At 38.4% G+C, this 15,415-nt stretch overlaps 1 protein-coding gene across 1 annotated transcript in view; it reads right to left on the bottom strand.

Annotated features, from left to right (window-relative positions):
- The window catches only part of gabra5 (gamma-aminobutyric acid type A receptor subunit alpha5), a 36,998-nt gene that overhangs the window by 4,539 nt on the left and 17,044 nt on the right, over positions 1-15,415 (bottom strand). Inside the window, exons 7-9 of the mRNA XM_060867373.1 lie at positions 8,075-8,218; positions 4,245-4,397; positions 2,623-2,834 (exon numbers count right to left, since the gene is read on the bottom strand). Of these exons, the coding sequence (XP_060723356.1) occupies positions 2,623-2,834; positions 4,245-4,397; positions 8,075-8,218 (509 nt within the window). The remainder of the gene's footprint in view (positions 1-2,622; positions 2,835-4,244; positions 4,398-8,074; positions 8,219-15,415) is intronic.

The raw sequence follows: 15,415 nt of genomic DNA, 5'->3' as shown, positions 1-15,415 counted from the left end.
GACTAAAGGTTCCCCTTTGAGTCTGGTTCCTCTCAAGGTTTCTTCCTTTACCATCTAAGGGAGTTTTTCCTCCCCACAGTCACCTGAGTCACCTCAGACTTGTTCATTGGGGATAAATACAAACACATACATACACACATACATACATACACATACACATACGTACATACATACACACTGTGAACTATATATATCTTGAATTTTTATTATATTAATTCTTTATACTTCTCCTTATGTTTACCTTCTGCTCTATGTTTATGTTCTGTAAAGCTGCTTTGAGACAATGTCCATTGTAAAAAGCGCTATACAAATAAACTTGAATTGAACTTGAATTGAATAAACTAAAATAAACTAAACTAGACTAGACTAAATTAAACTAGACTAGACTAAATTAAACTAGACTAGACTAAATTAAACTAGACTAAACTAGACTAGACTAAATTAAACTAGACTAGACTAAACTAGACTAAACTAAACTAACTGGTGTAATGGTGCTAAACATTATAAATCCAGAGAGAACAGAGACGTGCAGTTTAGTCCTGAAAAAAGTGTGATTTAGGCTCGGAGGAGATGGATGAAGTTGGTGACCTGAAGTCTTTTTCACAGCTGATATCCTCCACAGCCACAATTGCTGCCTCCTGATTGGCAGATGTGTGAGCAGTGAGAGATGTGAGACATGTGAGAGACGTGAGAGATGTGTGAGCAGTGAGAGATGTGAGACATGTGAGAGACGTGAGAGATGTGTGAGCAGTGAGAGATGTGAGAGATGTGAGACATGAGAGATGTGAGAGATGTGTGAGCAGTGAGAGATGTGAGAGATGTGAGACGTGAGAGATGTGAGAGATGTGTGAGCAGTGAGAGATGTGAGAGATGTGAGACATGAGAGATGTGAGACATGTGAGAGATGTGTGAGCAGTGAGAGATGTGAGAGATGTGAGACGTGAGAGATATGAGAGATGTGAGACATGTGTGAGCAGTGAGAGATGTGAGAGATGTGAGACGTGAGAGATGTGAGAGATGTGTGAGCAGTGAGAGATGTGAGAGATGTGAGACATGAGAGATGTGAGACATGTGAGAGATGTGTGAGCAGTGAGAGATGTGAGAGATGTGAGACGTGAGAGATATGAGAGATGTGAGACATGTGTGAGCAGTGAGAGATGTGAGAGATGTGAGACGTGAGAGATGTGAGAGATGTGTGAGCAGTGAGAGATGTGAGAGATGTGAGACATGAGAGATGTGAGACATGTGAGAGATGTGTGAGCAGTGAGAGATGTGAGAGATGTGAGACGTGAGAGATGTGAGAGATGTGAGACATGTGTGAGCAGTGAGAGATGTGTGAGCAGTGAGAGATGTGAGACACGTGAGAGACGTGAGAGATGTGAGAGATGATGGATGTTAGAGACGTGAAATGAAAACAAAACCTGTTTCAGGTGGGACGCATCGCGATCGTCTTCTCTGATTTTCCACTAATTGAGGTCGAGGGTGTATCATGTGCTACACTTAATAAACAAGTTAAAGATACGAGGAACCAATCAGAGGCTCAGCTTCAACGTAACGCAGTGGTGGTGGCATCCAACCCACTGTGTGAAAAAAGAGAAAAATCCCCTCATGAAACCGACATCCTCCTTTTAATTTTCTTTAGAATCTTTCCAAAAGATTTAGTTCTTCATCTCGCTCAGCTAACTGTCTCACAGCAGCAGGAAAATAATCATGAATCCATACAAGTCATTCCATACATCAATCAGACAGCAACCACATTTCTAATTTGTTCCACTAGGTGGCGATGATATGCTCCATTTGCTCCACCAACATGAGAAAAGATTTGGTATTGTTTATTTGTTAGTTTGAGTGTTTTTTTTTCTTTTATATTTACTATTTTAAGTAACTGACCACTAATGAGCCTCATTTATTTACACAGTTGTATAGTTACGTAGCTGATAGATTGCTTTTCTTTCTTTCTTTCTTTCTTTCTTTCTTTCTTTCTTTCTTTCTTTCTTTCTTTCTTTCTTTCTATTTTCATTTCAACCCAGTGGACTTGTTTCTTATGAAATTGTTATTTGCAGAAAGTTTGTATTTATTCGCTTATTTGTTCGCTTGAATAGTTTGTAGCTCATTTAAATCTACATATTTTAAGCAACTGCCCAGGAATAAATATTTGTGGTTATGTATTTTTAGATATTTCATTTATTATGTACTTATTGGTTTGTTTGTTTGAATCATTACATTAGAATTGATTTGGGTTCCTCTTGGATGGTTGTGATATAGATTAGAAACACACACACACACACACACACACACACACACACACACACACACACACACACACATGCTCATCAATCACTTTACTTTTCATAAACAGTCCAGGAATCTTTTTTTTCTTTATAACACACCTTACAAAGAACTAGCTGATGAAATGTGACCTAAAGTACATGGTTTTATTAAAGTGGATAAAAGATATTGTTATTCTGATTAATGATCTAGACGCTTTTGAGACTCCAGCAATGACTCGGGTCACTTCAGTAAGGTGAAAAATGAAAACCTCAGATATTATTAGCTTCCTGTGCAGCAGTAACCTGATCATGTGATGCACGTAAGACCTGAACTCACTAAAACCACACTCACTTTGGGCTGCTGTGCTTCCATGGCTTTTTTGCCGTCCCAGGCCCAGCTGCGTTTGGTGAAGTAGTTGACGGTGGCAAACTCGATGAGGGCAGAGAAGACAAAGGCGTAGCACACGGCGATGAACCAGTCCATGGCTGTAGCATAGGCCACTTTAGGAAGAGAGTTTCTGGCACTGATGCTCAGTGTGGTCATGGTTAACACTGTGGTCACGCCTGAAGGGAATAATGAGAAAGTGTTAAGTAAGTCTGAAAAACCTTGAAATCAACTTTAAAATTTTAGATCTTATCTTTTTTTTCTTTTACCACTGTAGTGACTGTAAAGCAGTACTAAACAAAGATGATTAAAGCTGTAGTATGTCGTTTAAGAAAGAGCTTATGGACCTATAACAGTTTTATTATTTCAAAAACACCTTTAAAACATTTGATGTTAAATTTCATATTTACATTATAATTTATATAATGATTTACACCGTGGCCACATCGGGATGGAGAGAAAGGAGCAGAATAACACATAAATGAAAAAGGATTAAAGGTGAGGTATGTCATTCATTCATTCATTCATTCATTCATTCATCTTCTATCGCTTATCCGAACTACCTCGGGTCACGGGGAGCCTGTGCCTATCTCAGGCGTCATCGGGCATCAAGGCAGGATACACCCTGGACGGAGTGCCAACCCATCACAGGGCACACACACACACACTCTCATTCACTCACACACTCACACACTACGGACAATTTTCCAGAGATGCCAATCAACCTACCATGCATGTCTTTGGACCGGGGGAGGAAACCGGAGTACCCGGAGGAAACCCCCGAGGCACGGGGAGAACATGCAAACTCCACACACACAAGGTGGAGGCAGGAATCGAACCCCCAACCCTGGAGGTGTGAGGCGAACGTGCTAACCACTAAGCCACCGTGCCCCCTAAGGTATGTCATTTTATTTTAATTTGTTTTAGACATGTCGTAATCAAATAATATCTAAAACACATTTATAAATGAGATTAAGACCCATTAAGAATAATTAACGTGAAGACACTGTTAGCGAGAATTAGCTTTCTCTCTAGTGAACATGGGTATTGCGTGTTAGTTGAACACAACTGATAGTTTGGTTACTTAGCAAATATGGCTAGTTTGGATACATAGATAGTTTGCTAGTAAGCTTGGTCATACAGCTAATGTTAGCTGGCTAAAATGTCAGATCACTAGTTAACAGATTAGAAAAACAAACTGTTTATGTTCATTTAGTTACCAGGATTTTGTGCTAATCATCACTACGACAAGCCAAAGAACAGACAGGAATTTCTAGTGGTTATATATGGTTAAGTTTGTGATTTAAGCCCCTCCCCCTTTTAATTGGGGAAATAAGTTGCACTTGTTAAAGAACTCTCTACGAGATCAGCTTCATCTCGGCTGATTAGCTCTTCATTTGGTCCGTCTGCACCAGTCAATTCTGATTTCCATTTTGATGAGCGTTATCGACGTATTAATCTTTAAATTAATTAACAGCCGAGGAAAGCGCTGGCAGAATTCCCAGAGTAATCTCGGGTGCTGTGGAAAAACAGCTTTACTGTCATGCCATCTTTGGGAGTTTAAAGCCAGTTGTAAAGTCGTCACTGACCGAACACCGTCCTGGCAGGGACCGACTCCCGATTCAGCCAGAAGGAGACCTGAGACAGGATGACGGTCATGAAGCATGGCATGTAGGTCTGGATGACAAAGTATCCGATCTTTCTCTTCAGGTAGAAGTGGGCCATCATCACTGTGTAGAGGCCTGTGTAAACCAGAACAAACAATACATTATAGGAAGATAAGCAAGGAGGACAGATAAGTGATAGCTAAAGGTAGAGACAGAGGGTAGAGACAGAGGGTAGAGACAGAGGGTAGAGACAGAGGGTAGAGACAGAGGGTAGAGACAGAGGGTGTGACTGGATTCTAGTGAATAAGTGCAAGCTACCAGAGAGAGATTTCCAGGAAAATTAAACTCGTGGTAACAGTTAAGAGTAGTGTTCATAAGGCTACATTACTCATACAGTACATAAGCCCTTATGTAGGATTATTCCAACAGCAAATTGTCTGTAGTATATAACCCTTTTTTCACAAATGTGTTAGAAAAGGTGTTAAAAATTAACAGCAGTGTTCATAAGGCTGCATAAGACCTTTAATAAAGCTTACATTATCCCATACATATACAGTATATAGTGTAATTCCATTAGATGGCTACTGACATAAAGACAGCAATTGTGAATTTTGATGTCAGTTGTCAGAAAGAGCTTATGTAGGTGTTATGTAGACCTATGAACACTATGAGCACTCTGTTTAACAAGACATTAGCGCCTCCGTAATAGACAGTGTTTACAGGGCTACATAACCAATTGCAATCATGACTTTATTTACTATATATTATAACATTTATAAAGGATTATCCCAACAGGCAGTAGCTGACATAAAGACAGCATTTATCAATTTTGATGTCAGTTGTTATAAAGGGCTTATGTAGGTTTATATAACCTCTGAAATCACATAAATTCACAAATGTGTTCAGAAATGTAAGCTGGATAAATGGCAGTGTTTGTAAGGCTACATAACGTGTAAATTAGTACAAACAAACCAAAAGGATGCACCAGGCATTTTTTATAACATGTCATAACCCTTATGTCAAGTGGGCATCTGCTAAATGCTGGAAATGAAAATGGAAATGAAATGGAGATAAGTTTGTGATATGACACTTTTGTATATCAGTGCACTTTGGGAATGTCAGTGTGAAGAAAGCCAAATAACACTGGCCACTATGACCTTACATTACATTGACATATGTATTCACAACAATGTTATGAACAGACATAACAACTTATTTTACTTAAGAGTCTTAAGAGAAAATATCCATAACACTGTCATTGCTAGTCATAAAAATCTCATACGCAGTAATAAGATCTCTCAATTTAAGAGCCAGAGAAAATAGTGCTATGATATTGTCATAAGCATTCTAACTTAAGTAACTTATGAGCAGAAATAAACAACACACTGCACTTAATAAATGAAATGCATTATACCACAGGGCCATGATGTAACATATCAAAGGTATTTATACAAATCTTATAAGCAGGAGAAACAGAAATAAGTTCATGTTCTTGAATAGGTTATAAGCAGACATTAATAAGTGACATAAGCTTCGTCATCATCCCCATATCAATAACTATAAGTCTATACGTTTTTCTTTAATCTCTTTACGTGGAGCGTTTACCGTCCATGTCCCTGTGAATGAGCTGTTACTATAGCAACAATAAAGAATCAGACCGAGTGCATTAATATAAGAGTTTGGTGATGTTGTAATCTTACACACACACACCACAGACACAGTAGATAGAGATAAGGATCGAACATCTGAGTATTCCTTTAAATATGTGACGATACAAATCCTGTGCTGCTACGTAATCACTTCACGGCAGAGGATTTCTTCACGGTGGAAAAGGAATTCTGTTCTCCACACTGTGTGATGCTGGGACTTCAGGAGACAGTATAAAATGTCAAATTAATAATAATAATAATAAAAGGTTACGTCTATCCTGTTAAACAGGAGTATTAAAAAAATCCTTTCAAGCCACAACGACTGATAACCTGAAAGAAAATCCACTGATGACTGCTGCTTTCTCCTGGCAAAATCGGATTTTTGCGTTGCACTAATCCCTTGTTGTAATCTGCATCCTGCAGCTCTCAGACTCACTCTCTTTATCCCAGTCACTCACGCTGGGCCAACCTCGAATGCCACATTGAAAGAGAAGGATAGAAAGAAAAAGATTTAAAAAAAAAACAACTCCGAAGCAACTAGATGAGATAAAAGAATCCTGGTATTCAAATAAATCCTTCAGGATCTTCAGAATCATGCTAAGACTCATTATGCACCCAGGACTGACAACATCCTTCATGAGAAGGGACCTGCAGGTCCAGATCATACCCCTTTAGATCTACCCCATGCTCTATGACCTGAAGAAACACAGCCTGTGATTTAGGAAGGTTTTATTGGATGCTCCCATTCAGGTGGAACCGATCTGAGAGGAAGCAAACATGCCACAGTGGTGGATCTTCCTGCTCAGCTTCTGGAGTGTTTACGGAGAACTTCCTTTCATTGCAGAGAACAACGCTGCCATGTTGGTCAACTGGTGAGTAACTGAGGTTTTGGTGTGTTTTTATTATTATTATTATTTTTGTTTAGATATATTTTTTCTTACCATAAATTTGAATTTCCCTGACAATGGGCATGGCTTGGTTGATGGAACATTGGTTAAAGATGTCATGTAATCAGTACATCTTCACACACATCATAACTAAGTGATTGGTTGAAGATGGCTGACATTTCACTGCTTGGTGGATCTATTCTTGACTTTTCCAAGAGGGTTTACACCGGATTAGCACCACTAATAGCCCCGTAACCTTAAAACAGAGCTGCAAAAAGGATGATAGAACGGGAGGTTCTCCTGAGGGCCCTGTGATCCTGTGCTCCTGAGGGTTAAGTGAGAACCTTGGAACCTTGTCATGTCTTCTGCCAAGGCTATAAAACTCTCTGTTAGCTCCATCTTTTTCATATCCAAGGATTGGTTTGTCCTTTTGGGTGAAACCTTAAAGGTTCCATGTGGAACCTGAGTGTACACTATTTAGAGCTCTTGAAATGGTTCCTTAAGCATTCTTCAGATCGTTACTCAATCTCAGTTTCCTAATGGGGTTCCACCTGTAAATTCAAGGACCTTCTCTGCATTTCTCCCTCTGGAAGAAGAATCTTTGAAGATCTTTTTTGTTCATAGAACCCTTGAGGAATCATTTTATACGTGGAGTATGGTGACTCTAAGAGCCTATAAACTCTAAGATCAGATGGACATCTTTTGTACGTATTGAACATACAGCAAGAACTTTACAGTATAATAAAGGAGGTGTTGAGGAGAGTTATGATCAGAGTGTATTACTGCCCCTCTTTACAAAACTAAATGAAACAGATGACATTTGAGCCCTTGCTAGTCCCCACCCACATATCTCCTGATTCCCACGTGTCTCAGACAAGCTCTAGCCAATCGCTGCCTGCTGACATCATTTGGAAAACCCACAATGGATGAAATGGAAGCATAGGGATTAACCCTCCAACCCTGGCAACTCAGACCAGGGATCAGTACCTCCTCCTCCTCTGTAACTATCCCTTCCTCTGTCCATCCATCTTCTTTCTCTTTTTCATTGCTAAGTTTTGTAACAACCTATAAGACTGATCATTAGCATATGGGCAGGTTGCGGGGGCAGGTTGTAATCTTCAGCTACACGTTACCTTTCAGGTAAAGTGTATGTAGCAGATTAGTTGGTTCATGGCACTAGTGATTCTTCAGATGATGTTCAGATGATGATGTGAGCACCTAACTGTGGTTATAGGAGTTAGGGTTATTTATTTATTTATTTATTTATTTATTTTACCTCTGCTGGTGTTGATGTCCTCAGTGCCAGCTGTCTGGCCAATCAGATGGTACTGGTTGAGTCGAGACCCGTCTTCTGCCACCACTACAGACTTGGCTGGACCTTGGGTCCACTTGTACACAACCTCTGAGATCGGGTAGGCATCTGAAAGGACGGAATCAGCGTTAGCAGCACTCAGTGATGTCAAAATACACAAAAAGGAGATAAAGGAGCATTGTGCTCATGCTTTAATTTACGGGTGTGTTATACATAAGACCTACATAAGCTTTTATAAATGTTAATGTAGGTGTATGAAGTTTTGTGAAAACTATGAGAAAGATCAGGTTAGCATCTGAAAGAAAACAGAATTAGCAGCACATAATGATGCCAGAATGGATGCTGAGGACTTAAGGATAGTGTTCATAGAGCTACATAACACCTACTTAAGCATTGCCATGTCTTCTACAAGGCTGTAAAACTCTTTCTGTTAGCTTGCTCTCATACATAGTTTAGTCACACACATTGTCCTCCCATTTTGCTCTTTATTAATTAATTTGTGCAGGTTTAAGTCAAATGGATTATGTATGTGTTATGTAGCCCTATGAACACTGAATAAGCATTACCATCTTTTCTAACACAGCTGTAAACCTCACTCCTCAGCCACACTCATTAATCCTTTTGTTTACTTTATGCAATAAGTCATGTAAGCTGATGTCAAAAGGGCTTATGTAGGAGTTATGTAGCTGTATGAACACTACTTCTAAGTAAGCAATACCATATTTTATGACACAAGTTGTACAGAGCTCTCTGTTAGCTTGCTCTTATCCCCACACATACTGCTTCTTCCTTAAGGTGTTACTTTATTAATATTTTTATTCAAGTGAATGCCAGCATGTCTATGTAGGTGTTATGTAGCCTTATATACACTGCCTTCTAAGAAAAGGTGACTGTATTTTCTAACATGGCTGTGCAGCTCTCTCTGTGTTAGCCTGCACTTTTCAACCAAACACATTTATCCCTTTATGTTTATTTATTATTTTATTCAGGTTTTATGTCAAAGGGTTTATGTAGGGGTTATGTAGCTCTATGAACACCTCCTTTGAGTAAAACCATACGGTTCTCTGCTTTGATAATGTAGGCGTTTATGTAAGACACAGAGTGTGATAAAACATCTGGGTTACAGCCGGCAAATTGCATCCCAGCAGATTTTCAAAGAGAATCCCAGTTTCATATTAATTCAATGAAACAATGGTACATCTGTTAGCGCCACGGAGACACTCGGCTTCTTCACTCGCAGCGTGTGTGTTGTCCAGCTATGCCAAGTCAAGCATTAGTGCTAATAAATTTAATCAGCATCTGGGGTGCAGAATGAGATCAGGGTTTTGCGCTGAAACAAACGAGCCGCATGAAGGTTCTAATTAACAAACTCCAATTGGTCGGGTGCGTCTCATTACAGCCGAATCTGCTCCACTTAACAGGCAAGCAGGTTGGTTTACAAATAATCAATTACTTTTATTTTACTAAATCGTTCGTTCTAATGAAGAACTCTGTGAAGAATACATGCATGGTTCCCTATCTGATGGGTTAACGAATAAGAAGATAGAGAACACACGTGCACAGTTTTGGTGCGATCGATTCTGCTTGTCTGTTCCCTTTATCACTCTGCTCCTGACTCCCTCCATCATTTCATCCAGTCTCTGAACCTCACATTAATCCTGACACGTCATGGTGCATGTGTCTAGAAAAATTAAGATGGACTCCAGCTGTCCAGACGCTGGGATTATTTCAGCTCCACAGTGATCAACATTTACACACACACATATTCACATGCTGTGACACTCATACACACACACTCATACACACACACTCATACACTCATACACTCATACATACACAAGGTAAAAGATAAGGTTCTGCTCAGTCGTGTTCTCACGTGTGTTTGAATTCCCAGAGTTCTCCGTGTGTTCCTGCTTATGCAGCTTTAGATCCGTCCACTCTGTTCTGCGTCACACCACACATTACTGACTGTTTATCGATTCACTTACACTGTGTTAATTCACTAAATCCATCATCATGCATTAACATCCTGGAAAGTCTCATCAGTGTTTTAGAGCTCTAGAGATTTATGGGTTCGATTAACAATGAACCCTTACACCTAAAAAATGTTCAGACTGGGTGTTAAGCCTGGGATGGTATGGGGTTGCCAGGTGTCAGTAAAATGTAAATTTCACAACAACCTCACAAAATACTTGAAAATTTTCAATTGGATAAGAAAGATTCATTTTTCTTCTTTTTCTCAGTTTTTGTGTTAAATTTCTCAACATGGCATCCACACATTTCTAATTTGTTAATAGAGCCACCGATTCATATTTCCTACAATAAAAGACACCAAATCTCTCTTCAGGAGAACTAAAAATGAATGATTTAATTTGCCAATGTCGACATATAAAATCACCAAAACAAACACGCCCCTAACCCAAACGGGTCCCACCCCTGTATTGATAGCTCCGCCCACACATACATACGTAACCCAGGCAACTAACAGAAAGAAACGTGTCTATCATAGCTGAAGGGAAGAACAATACGATTGTAGATAAACAAACAAGCAAAAATGACACACAAACATAATCATGTAAAGGACAAAGACATATATTAGTTCTGTGTAACAAAACAAAACCAACGTTACTCACCTATCGAGAAGGAAAAAAGCGCCTCGGCGTCTTAAGTAAAGTTGGTCACATATTCACAGATTGGAGTTTCCTGAGTCAATAACTCCTGAGCTAAACACTGTTACTACACAAAACACGGTTGTAGCTGCGTCTCTACATTACTACGATAGAAAAGAGGTGTTATTTGTGTAGTAACAGTGTTTAGCTCAGGAGTTATTGACTCAGGAAACTCCAATCTGTGAATATGTGACCAACTTCCTGCTCCTTCAGTTCTCTCCAGCGCTGGAAAGCTGATCCTATATTAACACGTCCTACTTCTTACCTTATCGTAAGTCTTTCTTCTCTTTATTTCTTTGTTTTTATCCTCCATGTCGATGTTAAAACCGCTTTCTGCTAATGTCACACATGCGCACTGAACACTCTCTCCGCCCATATTGACAAGACACGCCCCTTTCTGCTCATTGGCTACACGTTTGTTTTGTTTTTGTCGTCCCGACTCAGTTTTCTGAAGCATTTCTCAAACAACAGAGACCCCACCTTTAACATGTATGTTCAGTGTTGATAAATGATAATGTCCATGTCCATTCATTATAATGAAATGCTGGTTAAAGGACCCTTAAAAAATCTTTTAATCCCACAGTTATTTATATTAGAATCAATTAGCACAACAAGGGCAAGCAGAGATTCACAGATTCTTCACACAGAAGAGGTTTTTAAAAACATTATGAAGTAAATGAGAAGAGTTGGTAGATGTGATAAATATTGTATTTTCTGAGTTCTGCATGTGATCACTGCAGGACACAGTGTGTAGAGCTGATACTGTCTCTGTGGCAGAGGGACGATAAGACGTCTCAGAATGAGAACTGGAGATAATGTTTAATCTGAACCATCGTCCTCTGTGGAAACAAACAACCTTTACGGGATTTGGCTGATGACCTCATCCAATTTATCTCTTTTTTTTAAACAACTGAGCAATTAAGGGTTAAGAGCATTGCTCAGGAGCCCAGCGGTGTAACATGGTGGACCTGGGATCTGAACTCACAACCTTGTGATCAGTAGTAACACCTTAACCACAGCTATGTAGGTGTTGAAGGACGACCATCTGTAGCTGTTGTGAGAAAGAAAGAAAGAAAGAAAGAAAGAAAGAAAGAAAGAAAGAAAGAAAGAAAGAAAGAAAGAAAGAAAGAAAGAAAGAAAGAAAGACAGACAGAAAGACAGAAAGAAAGAAAGAAAGAAAGAAAGAAAGAAAGAAAGAAAGAAAGAAAGAAAGAAAGAAAGAAAGAAAGAAAGAAAGAAAGAAAGAAAGAAAGAAAGAAAGAAAGAAAGAAAGAAAGAAAGAAAGAAAGAAAGAAAGAAAGACAGAAAGAAAGAAAGAAAGAAAGAAAGAAAGAAAGAAAGAAAGAAAGAAAGAAAAAAGAAAGAAAGAAAGGCAGAAAGAAAGAAAGAAAGAAAGAAAGAAAGAAAGAAAGAAAGAAAGAAAGAAAGACAGAAAGAAAGAAAGACAGACAGAAAGAAAGAAAGAAAGAAAGAAAGAAAGAAAGAAAGAAAGAAAGAAAGAAAGAAAGAAAGAAAGAAAGAAAGAAAGAAAGAAAGAAAGAAAGAAAGAAAGAAAGAAAGAAAAAAGAAAGAAAGAAAGAAAGAAAGAAAGAAAGAAAGAAAAAGACAGAAAGAAAAAAGAAAGAAAGAAAGAAAGAAAGAAAGAAAGAAAGAAAGAAAGAAAGAAAGAAAGAAAGAAAGAAAATAGACAGAAAGAAAAAGACAGAAAGAAAAAAGAAAGAAAGAAAGAAAGAAAGAAAGAAAGAAAGAAAGAAAGAAGAAAGAAAGAAAGAAAGAAAGAAAGAAAGAAAGAAAGAAAGAAAGAAAGAAAGAAAGAAAGAAAGAAAGAAAGAAAGAAAGAAAGAAAGAAAGAAAGAAAGAAAGAAAGAAAGAAAGAAAGAAAGAAAGAAAGAAAGAAAGAAAGAAAGAAAGAAAGAAAGAAAGAAAGAAAGAAAGAAAGAAAAAGAAAGAAAGAAAGAAAGAAAGAAAGAAAGAAAGAAAGAAAGAAAGAAAGAAAGAAAGAAAGAAAGAAAGAAAGAAAGAAAAAAGAAAGAAAGAAAGAAAGAAAGAAAGAAAGAAAGAAAGAAAGAAAGAAAGAAAGAAAGAAAGAAAGAAAGAAAGAAAGAAAGAAAGAAAGAAAGAAAGAAAGAAAGAAAGAAAGAAAGAAAGAAAGAAGAAAGAAAGAAAGAAAGAAAGAAAGAAAGAAAGAAAGAAAGAAAGAAAGAAAGAAAGAAAGAAAGAAAAAAGAAAGAAAGAAAGAAAGAAAGAAAGAAAGAAAGAAAGAAAGAAGAAAGAAAGAAAAAGACAGAAAGAAAGAAAGAAAGAAAGAAAGAAAGAAAGAAAGAAAGAAAGAAAGAAAGAAAAAAGACAGAAAAAAGAGAGAGAAAGAAAGAAAGAAAGAAAGAAAGAAAGAAAGAAAGAAAGAAAGAAAGAAAGAAAAAAGACAGAAAAAAGAGAGAGAAAGAAAGAAAGAAAGAAAGAAAGAAAGAAAGAAAGAAAGAAAGAAAAAAGAGAGACAGAAAGAAAGAAAGATAGATAGATAGAAAGAAAGAAAGAAAGAAAGAAAGAAAGAAAGAAAGAAAGAAAGAAAGAAAGAAAGAAAAAAGACAGAAAAAAGAGAGAGAAAGAAAGAAAGAAAGAAAGAAAGAAAGAAAGAAAGAAAAAAGACAGAAAAAAGAGAGAGAAAGAAAGAAAGAAAGAAAGAAAGAAAGAAAGAAAGAAAGAAAGAAAGAAAGAAAAAAGAGAGACAGAAAGAAAGAAAGAAAGAAAGAAAGAAAGAAAGAAAGAAAGAAAGAAAGAAAGAAAGAAAGAAAGAAAGACTCCAGTAGGAACACATTCACTCTAACATATTGAACTGATTCAGAAGAAATGTATTAATTTTAAACATAATAAAATAAGAAGACGGGCCCAGACTCCACCCAGGGTTTATAACGGGCAAAGTTTTTGTAGTGCAGCTCAGAAAACCTTCTCCTGAACCATCGCCTTGTTCCTAAAAGCTACGAGGATGAAGTGTGACAAGATAATGTTATGCACCCGGACAAGCAGATGGCGCTTTGCTGTTGTCACAAGGGTCCTTGTGTTGGAGTACAGTGAAGATGTGGAACAAAAGAAAGATGTGGCAAGACATAATGGTTCTTCATATCAAAGACAGGGACTTTTATCTGTCCAGAAGAGAACCATTTGTGAGTTGTTTTTGTGGACAGTGTGTTTGAGTCACTACCTCCTGCTACGTTATTAAGCCATCTGCCATAACTACGTTTGAACAACACAACACAGAGAGAACAGGACGAGTGATGAGTGATGACGAGAGTCTGGAAGAAAGAAAAGCAAAGAAAAACAAAGTTTTTCAGCCCCACCAAGCGGGAAGCTCTTGGCTGTTGTCGGTCTGAGAAACTCCACAGAGGGAAATGAGGGAGATGAAGAAAGACATGAATAAATCGACAACACAAGAGATTTTATTTCACCATTTTAAAATAAATAAAACACTGCTGAGAACCTGGTAAACTGACCTCATGTGCCTCAGGTGTCTCCTTTGCTTTTCCTTCCATTTACAGCAGGAGCTCCAGCAGTGATGGACTGTACTGTAATTACTGCCTTTCTACCGTGTTCCCACTTTTGTTAGATAAATACCTTCTAAAGGAAACTCTTCACTGAAATATCAGTCAGGGACGTTAACATGTACGTTAGAGGTAAAGAAGACCAAAAACGTCCCCTAAACAAAGTTTTACTATACAGACTATACTTTTCTAAGCACCTTTTGATTCCTTGTTACAAATATGGATGTTTGGGTGGAGCAATAAACGGTGCACTGATTGGACAAACAATAATTCCAGATTTGGTCTCTGACAGCAGACACTCTGGGTTTACATGAAAGCAGAAATTCATGTTACTAGCTTTAATAATTATACTTTATTGTGTTTGTTCGCCCCACACCTCCAGGGTTGGGGGTTCGATTCCCGCCTCCACCTTGTGTGTGTGGAGTTTGCATGTTCTCCCTGTGCCTCGGGGGTTTCCTCCGGGTACTCCGGTTTCCTCCCCCGGTCCAAAGACATGCATGGTAGGTTGATTGGCATCTCTGGAAAATTGTCCGTAGTGTGTGTGTGTGTGAGTGAATGAGAGTGTGTGTGTGTGCCCTGGATGTGTGTGTGTGCACTCCGTCCAGGGTGTATCCTGCCTTGATGCCCGATGACGCCTGAGATAGGCACAGGCTCCCCGTGACCCGAGGTAGTTCGGATAAACGGTAGAAGATGAATGAGTGAGTGAGTGAGAGTGAGTGTTTCTGTAGGAGGCTCCCAACACCTCCCTCCATTCTGCTCTCCAGCAGCTCACGATACTCTTCATACAGAAACAGTGCCCTGACTAATCATGGTCTGGAGCAATAAAACTGTTTGTTTGTTTATGCTGATTAAAATGTCAGATAATTGTGTCAGATAAATGTCTAATCTGCTGATGGAATGGAAAAATTACAGCTTTGTTACAAAGCACTAACACTAGAGACTCCTTCCATCGTGCCTTATAATCCGTGTGGTTGAGCTGTTACTGTAGAACTCACTACATATCCATATAACAGCTGCTGACCGAATACGTGACCAGGACACCTTCTGGATAGTTGTGGATTTGTTTCTGTACAAAACTGAAAATCGTATAAGATTTTTAA

The sequence above is a fragment of the Tachysurus vachellii genome, chromosome 4, assembly GCF_030014155.1.
Source record: "Tachysurus vachellii isolate PV-2020 chromosome 4, HZAU_Pvac_v1, whole genome shotgun sequence".
Lineage (NCBI taxonomy): Eukaryota > Metazoa > Chordata > Actinopteri > Siluriformes > Bagridae > Tachysurus > Tachysurus vachellii.
This window is presented reverse-complemented; position numbering and strand designations above follow the sequence as displayed.